Consider the following 21,867-nt stretch of genomic DNA (forward strand, 5'->3'; position numbering starts at 1 on the left):
AAAAAAAAGAGTACGGTAGTGGCCACGGTTGGCGGATCAAAGTTACTGGCATTTTTTTTTTTTTATGAAACTGACAATAATAAATCATTAAATGACATTAGTGAAACCAATCAAAATTTGATTTATGTGATATGGAACAAATAAGTTGTGATACCTGATTTAAAAGCAAAATGCGCATATATATCTATTTTGTCAGTCCTTCATCTTAGTATTGATAGGAATTTCTAGAGTGTTATAGCACCGAACCCAATGTTAAAAAGAAATATTAGTCGATATGTAATAACTACATGAAAATAAAAATAGTTTATTATGAATGGGCGTGTAAATAATTGTATAACATTTGATATTATAAGTAGTAAATATAATTAGGTATAAAGAATATGAGTGAGTTAGTATATTCGCTTCTTTTATCCTTGATGGAAATGGAAACAACACATCATGGAAACGAACCTGAAGTACAATTTGTATATTTGTATATACAACAGGTATATAAAAAATAAAGGTTACATGTAAAGAGAAAATATTAATTAATGAATATAATATTGTTCAAATATATGCAGTAAAAGTGGTGCACATACTTCCATTTTAAGATTTCACATTTCGCTAAAACTGTTGATAAAAATAGTAATTTTCTCAATACAACATATATTTAGATTTGAGGCGAAACGAAAGGTGTGAAACGAAAATTTTACAACGGGCATTAGATGCCAAAGGTAAATTTAAACCTAAAAATAATTAAATAAATAAAAGATTTTTTAAACAGACAAATGAACATAAAAACCAAACAAACAAACTAACAAACACCCCCCCCCCCCATAAAAAAGACAAAAAAGAAGGTGACGTATATCTTCTGCTCCCACAGTAACTGTGGGATGGTAAACAAAGGATCATTTTCAGGATTTCTTCATGCTTTCAAACTGTCATTAATTGTCAGTAGAAACTACTTAGATATAATGGAATTGTTCCATCATTAGTGGCAAAAAAAATTATATTTCCCGCGCTTGCTCGGGATTTCATCTAGTTCTTTCATTAAGTAAGACAACAAATGACTGGGTTACGATACAAAAATATCTGCAAGTTAATCGTGAACTATTTTCTTTACCTACACGCATAATAAAAGAATAGTATGAAATATATAGGATGTGTTGACTTGATTATTATTTGTTTTGTTTTACTAAGAATTGGTGTCGCGTGTGGCGCAGTGGTAAGAGCGTTCGCTCTAGAGTCGTGGAGTAATGAGTTGATCCTTACGTAGCGGGTTCGAATCCCACTGTGGGACGTGGAGACCGTCCTCCGGATGAGACCGTATAAACCGAGGTCCCGTGTCGCAGTAGGTGCTGGCACGAAAAAGATCCCTCACTGCTCAATGGCCCTAGGTCAAAATTTGCAGCTCTCCACCGGCAAGTGGTGGCGTGTCCATATGAGTGAAAAATTCTCGAGAGGGACGTTAAACAATAAACAAACAAACAAACTAAGAATTGTTCAAGTAAAAACAAAATTGAAATCAGGAAGTAATTAAAAAATAATTCCTTTTGTATTTTAGAGAGTTCTGCAACACAAGCAGCAGTATTTTCTCAAGACAAATCCCACAGAGAAGGATTGAACCGGAAGTCTGCACCGGAAGAACGACGAGTCATTCTTATTGGAAAAATCGGAGCAGATAAAAGTCATACCGGAAACGGATTATTAAGAAAACAGCATTTTGTCAGTAAAATATGTTGGTCATCTGTCACAAGGAGTTGTGAATATGGAGTAGGGGTCAGAAATGGCTTTCTGTATCGAATATATGATACCCAGGAATGAGTTCACCAAAAGATGCGGGAATAAATGTAGAATCAGATATAAGGCGATGTTTGTTTTGCACGTCTCCAGGGTTTCACGCCATTGTTTTGGTTTTATCGGCGGCAGAAAGGATAACAGCAGAGGATATGAAAATGCTGAAACTTTTGCATAATTTATTAGGAGAAAGTGCGTTTACGTATATGATCCTTGTTGTTTCTAAATTAGAAAAGGACGAAAGTCTACTAACGGAGATGATGTCAAATGCCCCGGAAGTTGTTGAATTAAACGTAAAATGCAGTGGTAGACACGTCATATTTGGGGAGAGCAAAAAGAAAATACCTTCTGAATGTGTTCAAAAATTTGACGATTTGCTTACAAGCCTAATCAAGGAAAATTCTAGAAAGGGAAAAGAACATTACAAACATAAGTACTATGACAAAGCAACCAAAATTCTTGAAAAAGATAAAAAAGATTAAATGAAAGAAAATCCAGAAATACCAGAAGGTGAAGCAATGGGAATAGTGAGAAATAGGGCGACTGAGGGCAAGTCTACGCGGGATGGGGAATTAAAAGCTTTAGATGACTGTTGTGTTATTTCATGACGTAAAAAGATTTATAAAATTGTTTCCTTCTTTAAAAGCTAATTGAATTATAAGTGTGGACAACGTAAAACAAGTAGTCTAGTGCTAAAAGGACCCTGACAAACAGTAACTGAAGAAGTATATTCAAGTTGCTCTATGTTGCATTTCATTTTCTGTAAGTTTTTGCAAAGAAGGGTAGATTGAGTATTTCTAGTAAAGACAAAGTATATTAACGCTACACTTTGTAGGTGTTTTATTTTCTGTTTGTTTCTGTAATGAAAAGTAGAATGAGAAATAAAAAAGAATAATGTTCAAGAATTCATAAAGAGAATTTTTGACCCTAGCCACATCCATTAAACAAAGATTATTTACTTACCATTGCTAATCCCCGTATGAGTTTTATGATTATCAGGCAAAAGTTCCTTTTACGAACGTATATTTATAAAGATGGTCTGTGACTAACATTCAATTTTATTATATGATTGAATAATTCCTTCTTGTAGCTCTCTGACTGACTGAGATCCAACATTGAGGGAAAATACGTTATTTTCATCTGCACGTGACCTTTCATGTGATGATACAAATAATTCTAACAAGTTATTTCACTTGCATTCGACTTGAACTCAAATAAATTTAACATTCGGGCATATAGAATAGGTGGTGGGAGTGCAGGGTGTCTGCCCTCTTCCCTACAGTTTTTTTCTGAATACAATTTTTTACTTTACTATTAATTTAATATGAAAATTCTATTGAAAGGTTGTTTGCCCCCCCCCCCCTTTCTGATACGGAAAAGTCTAAAACCTTGTACGTTAATGGACCGTAACCCCTCCCCCATCCTCCAAAATAAAATTTGGAGTTTGGAGAATAATGAATTTTTTTTCCCGATTCTCTCATTGCGTTTGGCTAGAACTAAAGCAAATGTAGCAAGTTGATGAAACAAGGATATGAACAGTGTCGTTAAAAGCCATCAATTCGCAAGTTCTATGGTCGGTACAATGGCTTTGTCAACAAATACAATCTATCATTAAATTGAATACTGACTGACGTTTTTTAAAACTAATTGTTAAGCCATTATTTAAACATTGAATTGTCTAAGGATTTTTCCGTTTGCGCGATAATGACAATTAGCACACTGCGGGTGTGACCTATCGACAGGGGATGCTTACTCCCCCATTGCACCTGATCCCACTCTGATGTTTTTTTAAATAAAGGTCCGAGTTTCCTCTGCTCCCGATTTTTATTGTTTAAATGGACTTTTGAAGCTGATTGTTGTTCGTTATCTCCATATTTCATGAATTATTTTCAACTGCACAGAAGATCAGAATTCCTGAGAGACAGCTGAAAATACGATAACTACTTATAATACCAATTGTAATAATTTAAGGTATATATATAAGATACAATTTTCTCCAAATGCCTGGATACCTATATTTTTTTAATCCTAAAATATATATTTGTTGATCAATTTTTAATTAAAAGATGCATAGCTGATGCATGTGATGTTTTTTTTTGTTTTTTGTTCTTGTTTTGTTTTGTTTTTTTGATTTTGTTTTTGTTTGTTTTTTTTTTGTTTTGTTTTGCTTTTTTTTGGCATTTCCTGAAATTATATTTGAGATTTGATAATTTTTCCTATAAAATATGATTAACTATAATGACAAACTTTGAAGAAATACCAAGGGTAAATTCACGTTACTCTGTGGAATCAGGAAATGCAAAAAAAAAAAAAAAAAAAAAAAAAAAAAAAAAAAAAAATCACATCTAATTTCATATCATGCTTATAAGCATTGGTATCTAATGCTATACAAAAGGAAATTCGATTTCTCTAAAAATGATTTTTTTCGTTTATGGGGTACAAATGTCAACTTTTTAAAAGACCGTTTCTAAGACTTCAAAGAACCTTTAATCATATTGGGATGCATAAAATGAAAAGATCTCAATTTCAAGCTTCATTTTGAGACTTTTTAAATAAAATAAGTCATCCTTCCTGGCTGAGGATCGGATATCCTTAAAGACATGAATATCTTTAAGGAGTCTGAATTCTAGCATGATTATTTTACAAATAATTTTAGTTCAGAATTTTGAAAACAAATACCAATGTTTTAAAAAACTTATTAAGATTCTTAAATTTATTTCTTAAATGTATCACACCAGAAAAGTTAACAAAATGTTGACAAAAGATTATCATGATAAAGAAAAGTGCACACAATTTCCCTTGTTGAAATGAATGTCTATATTGATTTTAAAAAAACACTGTCTGTCTGAAGACGAAATTTCCATTTATTGTCTTGAAATGAACAACTTAAAATCAAAATAATACTTTATCTTTTGAGGAATTATACGGAAATTATATACAAGAAATGACATGCAGAATGTTTTAAAACATGCATCTCTGCTGCATAAGTGGAAGCATATGAATGGCGAGGGAATATCAGAATTAATTAACATGCATATTTGGCCAGTTCTTACTCTAAAGAAGTTTTATTTTAAATCTTTATAAAGCATGTGAGGTGACTTCTATCTTCGTACGACATCACTTGTTGATAACTCATTGCACTAGTCCACTTATGGGATAAATAAAACCTAAAGAAAGTATACAAAAACATATTTTTCATCAGTTGTTTAATGATCCTTCTCCTAACTTGTTGTTGTAACAAATTCCGATATGAATCTGCTTGCAAAAAAATTAGCTGGCTAGCTGTCAAAATAACTCGTTTTTAATACTCATTCAATTTTCATGTTTTTAACTACCGGGAAACGAAAGAATGAGATAAAGACTAATTCATGCAAAATGAACATTAAAAATGCACCAATGTTTTGTTTTATCTACAATTCTAAAGACAGCGGTCTCACCCTCTGTTTTTCCCGGAAATATAGTTTTTTAGCTCACCTGAGCCGAAGGCTCAAGTGAATTTTTCTGATCGAAGGGTGTCCGGCGTCGTTCTGTCGTCTGTCATCTGGAAACTTTTCACATTTTCAACTTCTTCACAAAACCCACTGGGCCAATTTCAACCAAACTTGCCACAAAACACCCATGGTTGAAGAGGATTTAGGTTTGGTCAAATGAAGGGCCACACCCTTTTTCAAGGGTATATAATAAAGAATTTGTGAAAATTAAATGGCATCATTTAAGGACATACGCAACGTACCTTACCTATTGATAATTTTTCAAGATACTTTTTATTTAAGATTATAGTGCCATCAGATGTTCGTAGACAAAAAATCAGCATGCATTACCATGGGTTTTGAAAAGATATCAATTGATGAAAATTCTTGTATAATTCAAAGAAAAGTATACAAAAAATTCTAAACATATATTCTAGATGTTTTGTTTATCCAAACTTGTAGAAGACGTGTTCAATAGCATATATAGACATTAAATTGTAGCACACAGTTCTTTTAAGTATTGGAACTCTTCAACTCCAGGGAAAAAGACAATAAAGTTCAAACTACGTTGCGTATGTCCTTAAAAATCTATTTCTTAATAACCATTAGGCCAGAAAAGAAGAAACGTATGTGAAGCTTTATTACTATTGTGTAGATTCAAGTTTGTTCAAAGCATAACTCCCGGGGATAGAGTGGGCCACAATAGGCAATAAAAGTTTTACATGTACAAAAGGCCCATGGGGCACAAAGCTCACATGAGTTAACATGGCCTTGCTGTTCTTCATCAGCAGATTTTTTTCTATTAATATATAAAACTTTGACCCCTGTTGTGACCCAACCTTCCCCCAGGTGTCATGATTTTTATAGATGTAGCCCCGCCCTATCCCCGGGGTCATAATGTGAACAAACTTGAATCTACACTACCTCAAGATACTCCATATCAATATGACTAAACATGGCTTTGCTGTTCAAAAAAAAATTAAAATATTTTTTCTATATACCCCTATATTAAACTCTGATCGCCCATTGTGGCCTGACCCTACCCCTGGGAGGTTTTAACAAAGTTGAATCTACACTACTGATGATGCTTCCATATCGATGGAACATAGCTTTGCTGTTCATGAGAAGAAATGTTTAAAGATTCTTTTCCTAAATATTCCTATTTAAAACTGATTCCCCAATATGGCCCAATCCTACCAAGATTTGACGAAACTTGAATCTATATTACCTGCGGATGCTTCCATATCATTATGACTAATCATGACTATGCTGCTCTTGAGAAGATTTTTTAAGATTTATTCCTATATATTCCTTTGTTAAAATTTAATTGCTCTCCGTGGCCCCATCCTACCCCCGGGGGTAATGATTTGATTGATGATTGATTGATTGGTCATGATTTGAAAAAAAACTTGAATCTACACTACCAGAGGATGCCACCATATCGATATGACTAAACACGGATTTGCTGTTCTTGAAAAGATTTTTAAACTATATTCCTATGTAAAACTTTGCCAAGTTTCATATGACTAAACATGGCTTTGCTGTTCTTGAAAAGAAGATTTCTATTCCCCCCTTTTTTTTTATTCTTATGTAAAACTTTAATCGCACATTGTGCCCCTATCCTTTCCCCGGTGGTCATGATTTGAAGAAATTTTAAATCTACACTCTCTGATGATGCTTCCATATCAAAATAACTAAACATGGCGTTGGTGTTCTTAAGAGGAAGATTTTTAAAGATGTTTTCCTATACATTCCTATGATAAACGCGATCGCTCATTGTGACCTTACCCTACCTTACCAGACAGACGCCGGATGAAGTGATCCCTAAGTGTCACTCTGCTCCTGGGTTATAAACGAAGCCCAAAGGAAAGAAATTAAGGCTGTTAATGCTTTCATGCAAAGTTTTGCACATGCAGACGCGGTATTTTTCCACATCGTGATGGTGGGGGAGGGAGGAGGCGGTGACGCTGTGGAGCAAAATATATCTTAAGGTGTTTAATTATAACTATATTGTGTCAGATGTTTTCGTATTTGTCATCGATCAAAAAAAAAGTAAAAAGGGAAAGAATATCTCTCACCTGAAATTTTAGAAAACTATACTAAGTTCCGTCCTTAAATATTGAATAAAGCATGTCCCTTAAGGACGTTTTATATCCGGCATGAGCCATATTTTACATCCGCTGTATCAGTATATTGTAATTTTTCTGTCATTTTTTGCTCCCCTGGAAAGAGATTTTTGAGTTCTGCTATTAAATTTTTTTGTACTCGGTCTGTTGATTACCGGACTAGCTTGGTGCACTAAGGATTCGTACATGTACCTGTAACCAGGCAACAACAGTTATTTGGTCTAAATTTATTTTAAAATCTTTCATTAGAAATACATGACACAGTGTATGTGTATATTTTTCTGTCGATTTATGCAGAAACATGTCCTCTATTGAGCAACAAATTGAAGCAGGTTTGTTTTACATAACATTATATAATTTTTCTCCATTTTGTTTGTTTTCATTTAATTTTTGTGTTTTTATTTGTTTGTTTTTTTTCAGTTTTGTTCCTTAGTTTTATTTTCTACTCTTTTTTAAATTTGTGTTCCTATTCACCTATATACTTTAAAAAAAATTTAAAAGGATATATGTATAGTTCATTAAAGAAAACTTTTATTTTATGTTTCAGTGTAATGCAAACGTTACGTTAAATGTAACGTTACAGTAATAAAACGTTCGGAAAAATTGATTAAAAGTTTAAAATTGTTTCCATTCAAGTGTTTGAACAAGAAGTATCAAATGACCATTATTTTTTGCTTTGGATTATTTCATAATAAATTCTGAGGGTAAAGAACAATAATCAATAACATAAATCCTAAAAACAATTTCGAATCGTGTACAAGGTTAAAAAAAAAAATAGGGACCCCTGGGAATATCAAATAACTATGGGGAAAGAGCATACGTTCTAGTTGACCATTAAGTAATATAGTAAGTAAGTAAAACATCCAAGTATGAAACCTATGTAGCAGACTCTGTGGTGTCTGTTATTTCGAGTTCATGGGGATATTATTAGTTGTCCAGGTTCAATCAAGGGTGTAAGGGGATTTTATCCCAGGTTGTATTCATACACCCTGAGCCCGAAGGGATTTACAAAGAATTTATTTGGTTACTTATTCAATGGAGAAAATGGTTCACAGATAGTGTAGAACGAGCAATCGAATACTTCTACATATATATCTGTCCGCCATAAAATAGGGCCTAATATCCCTTGCATGCAGGTCTGGTAGAAGGACCCTACTGTCGCAATTGAAAATATATCTTTCCCCCAAATTTAAGGTAAAAATCACCAAATGACAAGTAGTGCTTTATATCAACAATATCGAATTCTAAAATTATGTTATAGTGTACATAGAGGATAAACCCACAAATGTACTGATGTACACAAAGGATAGACTCACAAATGTACTGATGTACACAAAGGATAGACCCACAAATGTACTGATGTACACAAAGGATAGACCCACAAATATACTGATGTACACAAAGGATAGACCCACAAATGTACTAATGTACACGAAGGATAGACCCACAAATGTACTAATGTACACGAAGGATAGACCCATAAATGTACTGATGTTCACGAAGGATAAACCCACAAATGTACTGATGTACACAAAGGATAGACCCATAAATGTACTGATGTACACAAAGGATAGACCCATAAATGTACTGATGTACACAAAGGATAGACCCATAAATGTACTGATGTACACAAAGGATAAACCCACAAATGTACTGATGTACACAAAGGATAGACCCACAAATGTACTGATGTACACAAAGGATAGACCTACAAATGTACTAATGTACACAAAGGACAGACCCACAAATGTACTGATGTACACAAAGGATAAACCAACAAATGTACTGATGTACACAAAGGATAGACCCACAAATGTACTGATGTACACAAAGGATAAACCCACAAATGTACTGATGTACACAAAGGATAGACTCACAAATGTACACAAAGGATAGATCCACAAATGTACTAATGTACACAAAGGATAGACCAACAAATGTACTAATGTACACAAAGGATAGACCCACAAATGTACTAATGTACACAAAGGATAGACCCACAAATTACTGATGTACACAAAGGATAACCCCACAAATGTACTGATGTACACAAAGGATAGACCCACAAAAATGAATGGAAACATGCATTCCAGAATGTGAAGCCATGGTAATAATGAGAAATAGAGCGGCTGAGGGCTTGTTTCCGTGGAATTGAGAATTGAACGCTTTTGATGATTAATTTGTTATTTCATGAAGTGTATGGATTATATATAAAATTGTTTTTGTTCTAAAACCTATTGTACTACAAGTGTATATATATGTATATGCGTAATTAATGTAATAGAAGTAGTGCAGTGCATACAGAAAACTGAAAAAAAGTATACACTGTACATGTATTCAATGCTTTGTGTTTGGATTTTACTTTCTGTCAGTTTCCGTAAAGAAGATGTTCTGAGATTTTTCTAAATAAAGATAATGATCAAGATTGTTTAAGAAGTATTTTCTCCACCACATCGTATAAACAAGATTATCATAATGGCATTTTTAAGGTAGATAGCGGGTTTACTGTCTGTCTGAAAACATACGCTGAAAATCTGTCCTTTCGTTTCAAATTTTTGAGATTCGTCTGCATGGTTATACTGTAATCGTAATTCAAATGCGCTAATGTTGATGAGAACAGGTGACGCTATTTCAATGAAATATATAGTAAAATGCGCCTTTCACGCCGGTATACGCATTTCAAAACCATGCTCATAATATTAAAATGAAGCAGACGAATTTTATTTTACTCAACACAATGAATGTGAAGTGAATTTAGAATGGATCTATTTTTAAAAAATGATATGTGTTCTGGCTCAATTTCTCGCAAAAAAAACTTTTAAGTTTTACAATTTTCCATCAAACGTATTATATTTTCATCATGACGTTATATTACGTTAGTGTGACGTCATTATTTTCGTATGCCTGCGCGGCCAGAAAAAAAATGAATTAACAATTCACTCAAAATCAAGCATGTACTCCGTAAATTCAATTTTTATTGATTGATGATAATGTTCATGTAAACATTGGCATAGTTTACCCACAGCGTGGCACTATTTCAATGAAAGGGGAGTCATTTTTTTTTCTCTCAATAAACTCAAGCAGTGCGGAAAAAATTAGAAAAAATCTAAATGTATATAAAAAAAGGCATCTAATCGGATTTGAAAGCATTTGCAAACCTATTTTAAATTATTGTTATCTATAATAAAATGTGCCAGATTTTAAATCGGAAATGTTACAATTAATTTAAAGTATAAATGGTCGAAGCTCAACTCATATGATTATAGATCATGTAGATAGAATTATGAACGTATGTATACACTCATACTTCATTGAATGAAATCACTTTGTCTATCACTGAATTAACAGACTTCAACTTTCCCTTCGACACGTTGTAAAGGCCTTCTTTTTCACATCTCCGAAGTGCCAATTTTAAATGACTTGCCTGCAAACCACGTGCTGCCAAAGTAGAGCTTTGTCCCTTTGTGACAACGTTTGAAGCTACCAGATCATGAAAACATCCTATATTTTTGTTCTTATTTGATAGCTTTTCGGTGTTCATGATGACAAAATCAGTAGAGAACACTAACTCGGTGAGTGACCCATCCGCTTTTGGAACGTGGAAAAGACTATGTAAAAGACCTACTTGATCTCAACATCGCCAACACGCCATTCCGGGGGGAGGGGATGTTTATGTTTTCATTTTGGGAATTTAAATCTGTATTTAATTGAAATAAACTAAACTCAAATAACATACTAGTAATTTACAAACTTGCTGCCAGTTTGGTGTTGATGTTAAAACAACCAACAGACTGGTCCTTTGCCATTTGTGTTGAGGCGTTTTCCTGTGGACACGGAATTCGTTTTGCCGCACTTCTGACATTCTATGTAGAGAATGGATGTCAATCCGTATTTTTTTCACCGGTGCAAGAGAGATGTAAGGGTTCATTGCAAAAACACACTCTTTCAACCAAGTTCTTTAACCTCGATATTCTTTTGTGAGACACAAACTTCCCCTTATATTTCATTGCGAAAAGGTTTTGACAGCGTTTTGATTGTAACGCAATTTTCTTTTTAAAAATTAATTGATTTTTAAATTCCGACAAAATGAATGACAATTATATATAATCAAAGAATGATGAATTATTGCGTTTTTGAAAAATAAAATTAATTTTAGCCTGCCTTTTCCAACATAAAGAAAACTCTTAATTAAATTATTGATCCAATTCCTTTATTTTTAATTACATATAAATGAATATTTTTACAGACCAAACAAGCTTTCTGTATATTTCATTTTACAGTGCATACTGCTAAGAGTTTGTAGTTTGATACTGTAAACGCGGTAAGTTTTAGAATACGTCGAATCCTATTGTGACGTCAGCAAACCCGCGATTTCATGATTATCACGCAAATAATACCTTTCATGAAGACGCTTACTGTTGGCCAATCCAATAGTTTTTCCATATAATGCATTTTTACAAAACTTAGATACATTTTATGAATTGGACAACCCTTCTGTACCAAGAAAAGGAATAACTTTTCGTTATCTTTAAATTTCCTTTGCAAGTTACATTACAAAATTATGGACCGATCGAATACAGTCTTACACTTCAAATCTTGTAACTTTCACTTTGTCTAATATTCCTACCTCTGTGCCAAGTATGGGCATCACAATGTTAACTGAACTCTTCCAACTGATTTTGTGTCATCCTCTTACCAACAGCTACATTCGTACCAAGTATATACTTCAAATGTCAATGACAAGTGAAAATGTTAGGACAGGCATTGAGGCGTACAGACAACCCAACAATATGCCCTCGATGGTTAGTCTAGAGTATATAAAAACAACCATTTTATGACTCTCATTGTCACCCTTTAACTTCAATGAAGTTAAAGATTGAGACAGAGACAAATTCATCCGAAATGAACATTGAGAAATATATCACATTAAACATCAATATATGACAATGTTCAATATCAATCATCCTTTGTAGGTATTTTAACGTTTTTTGACTTCAGTTTTACAGGCAGTGGTCTCATTCCAAGTAGTACAGAAAACACTTCAGACTTCAAATTAATGTAGTTTTAGCCGGAACAAACTAAGTAGGTACTTAAATAATTTCAATAAATTGAGCAACATTGTGCATCCTGTGTTAGCGTATTTTATGCCCTTCGGATAACCTGTAACCAGGCAGAGGCAGTTGTTTGATTTCAATTCATTTTAAATTCTTCTGTTAGAAATAAGTTTTGTCTATTCATGCAGTAGCATGTCCTCATTTCAGCAACAGAATGAAGCAGGTTTGTTTTTTATGATATTATATATGATGAACGATTTCTTATTTTATTTGTTTTTATACAATGTATATTCTTTTTTAGTGCTTGCTTCTATTTTTTTTTCTTTCTTTGATTTACATCCAACAGGTTTTTAAAAAGACATATACTGTATGTATACACATGAACCTCATTATAGAAAACTTTCTTTTCATGTATCAGTGCAACGCAAACGTGACGTCATAGAGTGATAAGCAAAACAAAAAGCATAGAATGAAAATTTGCTTTGCATTGTGTATAGAGGCACTTGACGTTGAATAAAAAATTCCATACTATTATAATAACGTCTTTATTATAATATGGATTTTTTATGAATAAAGAAAAATGTATAAAAAGTTAACTGTCCTTTGTTGTGTCATAATGAAAAACGGGAAGGTAACAATTTCATAAATCCTGTAACAATACAAATCCTGAACAAAATTAGGGAAAAAGTGGACTCACTGGAAACTTTTATTCTTTTTCAAAGTGCGTAATTTTGTCAAAGAGCGTTGCTATAATGCAGTCAATTTTGTCTTATACTTATGGACAGGAGGCTGGATTGACTGTTAATAGTTGCTACTGGGTTGTATGAATATCCAGACTTGTATCATGTTGTAAATTTTGAATTTACATGGTATGTCATTGATATACTTTCTCTCAAGAAATTTGAGAATATATATGAAATAGATGAAAAAATTGAAATAAACTTTCTTGAAAAAAATATTATGCACCCTGTTATATTAAAGAGAGGCCCTGGGACCATATCGCTGATCTATGCAACAATAGACAGCTATATTTTGGCCAAAGTAACTTTACAAAATCAAATACAACACAAAACAAAATTGTTTGAAATGCATAAATAATAATTCTTTATACATGTACCTCTTAATACTAATCTACGGAAGCCGGTAGGTGCCAGGTAGAAAAATATTTTATCTGGCGACCGGCAGAAAATTATTTGGCGGCCGCCAGATAAAATATTTTTTCTACCTGGCACCAACCGGCTTCAAATAACCTTTAAAAAAGAGCCATTTTTTCATGCTTATCAAATAACTATTAAAAAACCATCATATTATGCAGGAAAATTATTTGTAATGAGCTTACAAACTTGGACCCCATTTTCTTGCATTTCTCGTATATGTAGCCCTTAAGGTCATGTTTAAAAAAAAGAACTTGAAAATTTCAAATACAGCAAAAAGGTATAAGGAAGTCCTTAGTGCATATTGAGTTTTAGTTGTTTTAAAATTGAAAGTCCATTAATGTTCATTGTCATCATACCTACATTAGGCGTCGGAACGGGGGGGGGGGGGCTATGGGGCTTAGCCCCCCAAAGCTTTTTTTGCATAGAAAGGAATAATATAGGTATTTGCTAGAATATTGCATGACCAATCCGTGCACATTTTTTTTTTCAAACTGCGGTCGATATTAACGCAATTTGAAAAGAATTAATTTTTTTTTTCAAAATGCGTTAACTTTGTCCCAAATTTAACGCACTTTGAAAAAATTTTCAAATATCTGAACGTAACTGAATCGCATACCATGGTTAATCTCATACGGGAGTAGGAGGATATCTGGTTTATCTATCAATCTAGCTGTCTTTCTGTGAATAATTTGTCCCTTGAGCTCTTGAATGGAATGACTTCTAACTTGAGTATGTATTTGTCGATGATCCAAGGGTGTGTTATGGTAAGACTCAGGTCATACATGTATCTCGAAAAATACTACTACACAATTTGATAGTGAAAGTAGGAATATGTTGCAACGCTTCCATTTTGTTGTTTATGACTTTAACATTTGTTATGACTTCAACTCAAAGTTATAAAGGTCATTGTCACCGGGCATTGAGATATATTAAAATTGTGTCCAGGCAAAAACCTTTAAAATCCTTGGTTGGTAGATATTCAAACCTGAGTTTGTGTTACTGATAAGTCAGAGGTGTGTCATATTATTAACTGAATTCATACATCAAAGATCATGGTCTTGACTCTTGATCATATCTCAAAAGGTCAGAATCATGTCATAAAGGTTATTCAATCCTGGGCAAGTGTGTTTTTGGGAAGGGAGAGACATCTGTTTTTTTTTTCAAAAACAGCTAGTTTATGTATCCTATATCTCATTCAGAATTATTCCAAAGAATGTGCACTAAATTAACAATTCTTATTTATTTTAGAGAGTTCAGAAGCACAAGTTGCAAAATCTGAAGCAATACCAGAACATCTACAAGAAAGACGAGTCATCCTTATCGGAAAAATTGGAGCAGGTAAGAGCCATACCGGAAACGGAATATTAGGAAAACAGGTCTTCGAAAGTAAAAGATGTTGGTCATCTGTCACAAGGAAATGTGAATATGGTGTAGGGGTCAGAAATGGCTTTCTGTATCGAATATATGATACACCAGGAATGAATTCACCCAAAGATGTGGGAGAAGACGTAGAAACAGATATCAAACGATGTTTGTATTGTACATCTCCAGGATTTCATGCTATTGTTTTGGTTTTATCAGCAGCAGAACGAATAACAGCGGAAGATGTGAAAATGCTGAAACTTCTGGATAAACTGTTAGGAGAAAGTGCGTTTACGTATATGATCCTTGTTTTTTCAAAGTTAGAAAATGACGACATTCCACTAAAGGAAATGATGGCAGAGTCCACAGAAGTTGTTAAATTGAACGTAAAATGCAGTCGTAGATACGTCATATTTGGGGACAATAAAAAGGAAATACCTTCTGAATGTGTTAAAAAATTTGACGAAGTGCTTACAAACCTAATAAAGGAAAATTCTAGACGGGGAAAAGAATACTACACACATGATTACTACAAGAACGCAATCAGAATTCTTGAAAAAGATAAAAAAGATTACATGAAAGAAAATCCAGAAGTACCAGAGAGTGAAGCAATGGAAACAGTGAGAAATAGGGCGGCTGAGGGCTTGTCTCCGCGGGATGAAGAATTAAAAGGTTTAAAAAACTGTTGTGTCATCTCGTGAAATTGATTATGAATTGATATTATTTTACTTAATTTTTAAGTTAATGGAATTACAAGCGTAACTCTGGTTTTAGTACTGTCAGATTATAAGGACACAAGAAGAGCTGTAAAAAAGGAGAGAGATGTATATTGATGTTTCACTTGTATTGTTAATTTCTGCAATAAAATATTATGCAAAAAGGACATATTACTTTAAAATTATACAAGCATCATTATGTTCTACTTCGTTTCACTCATCCGAACATAAAATATTTCTATTCTAAGTATCTTAGAGAATAAACAACAGAACACAGATATAAAATGTGTTGAGCGCCTATCAACCAGTTTATTCGCCAAATATGTACATAAACACACAAATTTAATTAGCGATGCACTGGATGTAGACCCCAAGTATATCCAATTTCAATGTAACATGTCATAATTATACATCATTTTATCAATAATTTTAAAAAAGTGTTCAAAACCGGTTGATTAAATGCTCGTCGATGACCACTTTATGCCGGACCAACACTATATATACTATGACCTAACACCTACCCTTCAATGTACTTGCTCATATTAAAATAATTCAAACAAATACAACTAAAAGAAATTGATTTAATTGACCGATTCTTTTGGTAAAGTTTATTTGTTCGCCTCCGCCATTGCATGAACTTTGATGATAATCAAGCAATGGATGTCATTTTGCGGAGAGGGCGTTTATATAGGCATTACCTGTTTCCCAATTTATTGGGAATAAAATACATGTAATTATATACTTAAGGGCACCAAAGTCACTGATTTGGACCATAGCAGAAACTTACCTGCTTACCGGAACTCCTGTAGGATTACAGCCAGTCTGTTTGTGGACTTCGATGATAAATGTTATTAACCAGTATCTTAACAAAACCAAGTCTTTTATCCAGAAATGATTCTGAGAGGAAAAAATTAACAGACGGGTGGATGGAAAACGCCTAATGAGACACTATACATGTTGTAATATATTATTCATTTATCTTAATATCCGATTAATAGGTTTATAAGGATTACCACATCACTCTCTACTCGACTTATCACCCTTACAGAATTAAAAAAAAAATGAAAGCTATTGTGTGATAATAATTGAAAAATAATAATTTATTGATAAACTGCGTTTCATGTCATATTTAACTGCCATAAAAGCTCCTCCTATTTCACATTATGACAATTATTTATGCTCACGACGATTCTGCAATTAATTTTTTATACAGTGTGGCAACAAGTGACTTTGAAAACGCTCAACACTAGCCTGACCATGCCACTTAAATTTGTACATTGCTGCGAATAAAAGAGGTGCTTTTTGGTATTTATTGAATTGAGTTCAATGAAATGACTAACGTTTTATAAGAAGCCTCGTTCTGAGAATGACTTACGGTTTGTTAATTGATCTGATCTCTGATTGATAGTTCTGAATAATAGAAAAAAAATCTTATTTATCTATCATTAGTGTTTATTCCTTGAAAATGCAATTTAATTTCCCGATTGGTAAGGGGACAACCATCTGATTCTGACGGGGGGGGGGGGGCAGATTTTGGAAATAATCTGTCCTCGAAATGTTTAAAATAATCAATCTGTTCTCGACTGGCAAGAAAATAAATAATGTCCTTGACTTTTTCTTTCTTCTTTTTTTTTTCTTTTTTTGGGGTTGTCAATCAAACTTTTCTCAGATATCGAGAAGAAAGTAAATAATATATGTCCTTGATCATCTGGAAAATAAATAATCTGTCTTTGACTGGCATGAAAATAATAACCTGACTCGAACATTTTTGCCCCCCCCCCCCCCCCCCCGAATCAAATTGTCGTCTTATTAAATAAAATGTCGTTAATTCCCAATTTCATGGGTCCAGGCCCCATTCCCAAAATGGAGTGCAAAATCCCCGAGCGTATTCAAACAGCAAAAGTTGAATTTTAATCTCTTAAATCCAGTAAAGAATCGTGAACAGGGCAAAAAACCACAGACCCTTTGAAACACCAGAGGTTGGATCAGATATTTAGAAAGAGTAAGCATCCCGTGTCGACCGGTCACACCCACCGTGAGCCCTCCGTAGTCTGTATAAAAACAGTGTCCTTACAAAGGTGGGAAGCATGTCAGTCAAAACTTGCATGACCCAACAATAAGATGTCTTGCACTTTGCAAACAAATTCATTATAACAAAAATAGAATAGAATCAGCAAAATGCTAACTTTTAACGAGATGGATCATCAACTTATTTGTCAGTAGCCTGCATCGACATAAAAATTTATTGTACTCAGAACATACCCTTGCATATTGAATCTGTGTGGAGACATAAACAACTAAATTAGTTAAAATCTGGTAATTGTTTACATTGTTATTAAACAAAGAAAGCAGTATAAAATTGATACTCTGCTATCTTGAACGACCCTGTTCCTGAAATTTGCCCTTGGAAGTGTTTGTGTCCCTTAATTAAAGTTTGGTTGAATGATCCTGTTCCTGAAATTTTCCCTTGGAAGGGATTGTGTCCCTAAATAAGTTGTGATATCTTATGAACTTGATTACCTGAGTAATTCCTCATGTGTTAAAACTAAAAAGGCAAACAAATGCACTAGCTTCTTTAATTTGTATTTTTTTCACCCACTTACAAGTATAATATATATAAAAAACAACATGTCATATTTCAAATAACTAAAAGATTAACTAGTAGTAGAGGAAAATACTGAGCATTCAGACATTGTATTAAAACACCACAGAACCAATAACAGCATCTTGAAAGTGTGCACCTACTAGTACATGTGTATTATTAAATTAAAATGCCAGGTTTTATGATGGACTTGTTATATTAAAAGTAAAGTCAAACTCCTTGCAGTTATAAGAAATAACAGTGTACAGAATTGCTTTATACAGCTTTAATAATGCCGTATTTCATTTTCTCAATTTCAAATAATACTTCATATTTTTAATGTATATTTATTATAGATAGAAAGAAAAAACTACAGATTAAAATGCAGCAAAAACAGATTTTGTTAGAAAACCCCAAAACAGCCATGTGAGCAAATCCAGAACTACATGTATATACAGTAATGTCACTGCAGTTTTGTTTTTGATGTCTTCAAAATCGTGAAAACAAACAATGTTTGAGAAACATACATTACCCCCATGTGGCAACATTCAAGAGGGAACAACTTTAAATTTAGAATGTCTGTTATGGTGAAAACAATTAATCATCTACTTGTCTAGGGCAAATATAACACTGAGATTGATCTCTATCACATCTCAATATCATGGGAGGTAATGTGCTTCTTAAACTCTACAAGTGTACCAAAATTGATGTCTGTAAAGCAAACAGTTCTCAAGATACTAAGCTGACAGTATCTACCTTCATATAGTGTCTATGTCATTTGAAACTTGACCTTTGACCTTGTGACTGCAAAATAAACTAGGGTCATCTACTCCCTAGGGGTAGCCAGTGTACCAAGTTTGAAGTCTGTCAAGGACAGGGTTCTCGTGATATTGAGCGATCAATATCTCACTATGTCTTGTTTGACTCTTAACTTTGATCTTGTGATCTTAAAATCAATAGGGGCCATCTACTCCTTAAAGGGAACCAGTGTACGAAGTTTGATGTTTGTCAAGCAAATGATATTGAAAGGTCAAAATTTTCTATATTTGTGTAGTTTGACCCTTGACCTTTGGATTTCAAAATCAGTAGCGGTCATCTACTCCTCAGGGGACACCCATGTACCAATGCTGAGGTCTGTTAAGCAAAGGGTCCTCAAGATATTGAGCGGACAGAACTTTGTCAACTGACCGACCGACATACCAACTGACAGGTGCAAAGCAATGTGTCCCCTTTTACAAGGGGGGCATAATTATACTAACAATTAATGATTTAAAAATGAATAACAAATACATGTAAAAGGGTTATGTGAATAGGGTCTTTATGTAGAAAGCCAAAAATTATAATCAAAAACAAAACGAAAGCTGTACACAGTCTGCTGTAAATATAATTGCTTTGTTTGATCTCACATTAAAAAAAATTACTTTGGATTAGATGACATTTTCAAATGGTTTAAGTAACACTACAGAAAAATTGTTTTTGCAAAATAAAACACACTCAGATACAAAACTAACCCGAAGACCACCTTGTGTTTGATTAAGCTCAATGTTATAACTTAACAAACAGCTGAATTGATAAAATAATTATAAAGAACTGCTTTCCATATTTTTTGCAAACTAAATGAACCAAACACTTAAACAACAATGGATCCACTTAAAAAATTACGTAAAACATTTGCTCTTTAATGTGTAACAACCTGTATATTTTTTTTTATATCCTTGCAACAAAGCAGGAAATATAAACTAATAAAAATTATTTCCTTTTAGCATTGACAGCATATTGGCACAAGTTGGTAGAGAAACCTTAATTCACATTTTATCATGGACCAGTTTATGTCAAAATGGGAGTATAGAATGATAAAAGTTTACTTATTAGTTTTATTCAACTGATGTCTATCTATTGTCAATTAAAACTTACTTTTCCAAATTTGAACTAACAATTCTGAAAAAAAAAAAAATCAATGAAGAAGAAATGAACCATTTCCAGGCCTGCAATCACAGTGATCCGTGAATGAATGGTTTTACACGTAAAATCTTCACTAGATACAATCAATTCAAAGATAAAGAAGTATAGCTTTTTTCAAAAAGCATTGCCGTCTTCAGCAACATTCTTGAACTGTAAACTGACATACTCCTATCAGCTAGGCTGTATTATTTTTGAGTACTGTAGGTCTTGGCTATATACTTCAACAACTTTTTTTTACAGACATTAGCCCAGCCTACCATGTAACTAAAAGATAAAGAATAAACACACATTTCAATGTTTGCATGGAGAAAAAGAACTTTCTGTTACATGTAATCATAAAAATATAGAAAAAACTTATTAATTGTTGCTATAAAAAAAATTAAAGGGTTGGTTTCGTTTACTGCAATTTTATTTTGTTTATTTGTTGATTTTTTAAAGATTGAAATCTTGAAAAATTGTTGAGTCGTACTAAGAATTAGATCACCAGAAAATTATCTCCCTTGCCTAGCACAGCATTTCAATCAATGAATGCATTTTCTACCAATCACAGAAGACAGGAAGTGCACAGTCCGAAGACTGTAAAATACTTCAGCTCTGTATATCGTCTTCCAAGGAAGACTGTAATTACTTCAGCATATTAAAAATACATCACTCCAACAATGGAATAACTTGTACACGAGAAATCACAGAACATTCAAATCCAATGAAATGCAAGTTGCATTGGGTTATCTTTCTTAGATTACTTTTCTAAACTGCGGATCTCAATGTATTCTAATTTGATGGAAAAAATATTCTATTGTGTACAGGAAATATATAAAAACTAGACAAACATAGAAACAATGGATTTAATATGAGTCAAGCTGCTCTACAGTATTTCATTATTAACTTGCATACAAACAGAACAACAAAATTGTAAAGCACGTAGGCTCTACATTAATGTGAGAATTTAGAAGTGGTGATTATAGTTATAAAACCCTGATATGCATACACAACATGATCCCAGTGGAAGGTCAAATTGATTCCAGTCCAGCACATATGTAAACAACGTAACAATACAATTACATATATTATAAAAAAAAAAACGGTTCACAAGGAATATATTGCACTAAATGAGAAATAAATATTTTATATCTATAATCTCATATGAAATTCAGTCCTTTTCTCTTGCAACAACTTCACTTTAATGTACTAAAATAAACAAAGCAGCATTAGTGCCTCTTATTAGTCCCCTACCAGTGAAACTGGAGGGGACTATAGGTTTCCTCTGAGTCTGTCCATCCATCTGTCTGTCAGTCTGTCCCAATTGGTTTTCCACACTTTTCTTCTAAACGCTTGCAGATATTGAGCTGATTTTTGGTATGTGAGTGTATCTTGATGAGTTACAGATCAAGTTTACATTTCGTTCCGCTTCAATGATTTTTGACGGAATTACGACCTTTTCAATTTTTCAGGTTTTCCCGCTTTACTTCTAAACGCTTGCAGATATTGAGCTGATTTTTGGTATGTGACTTTATCTTAATGAGTTATAGATCAAGTTTGCATTTCGTCCCGCTTCATTTATTTTTGACGGTATTATGGCATTTTCAATTTTTAACAGGAACGAGATTACACTTGCCGGTAGGAGACTAGTATTGCTAATGCAATACTCTCAGATTGCTTGTTT

The 21,867-nt window shown here is 33.3% G+C and overlaps 2 protein-coding genes and 1 pseudogene across 2 annotated transcripts in view; 2 read left to right on the forward strand and 1 right to left on the reverse strand.

Annotated features, from left to right (window-relative positions):
* The window catches only part of LOC133182373 (B9 domain-containing protein 2-like), a 613,772-nt gene that overhangs the window by 315,531 nt on the left and 276,374 nt on the right, over positions 1 to 21,867 (reverse strand). The window lies entirely within an intron of this gene.
* On the forward strand, positions 1,537 to 2,637 carry LOC133182716 (GTPase IMAP family member 4-like; annotated as a pseudogene).
* Positions 12,560 to 15,759, forward strand: LOC133182366 (GTPase IMAP family member 4-like). Its single transcript, XM_061317181.1, has 2 exons — positions 12,560 to 12,649; positions 14,832 to 15,759. Exons 1-2 carry the CDS (start codon positions 12,619 to 12,621, stop codon positions 15,644 to 15,646), a joined length of 846 nt encoding a protein of 281 aa, XP_061173165.1. The 5' UTR covers positions 12,560 to 12,618; the 3' UTR covers positions 15,647 to 15,759.

The sequence above is a fragment of the Saccostrea echinata genome, unplaced genomic scaffold (assembly GCF_033153115.1).
Source record: "Saccostrea echinata isolate AGI-Se365-2 ecotype Australia unplaced genomic scaffold, CSIRO_AGI_Sech_v1 ptg000009l, whole genome shotgun sequence".
Classification (NCBI taxonomy): Eukaryota; Metazoa; Mollusca; class Bivalvia; order Ostreida; family Ostreidae; genus Saccostrea; species Saccostrea echinata.

Bases quoted from the DNA above. Each gene is read 5' to 3' on its own strand.
- LOC133182366 (XM_061317181.1), top strand. From the start codon at position 12,619: ATGTCCTCATTTCAGCAACAGAATGAAGCAG. The intron at 12,650-14,831 runs GTTTGTTTTTTA...TATTTATTTTAG, and splicing joins TCAGCAACAGAATGAAGCAG to AGAGTTCAGAAGCACAAGTT.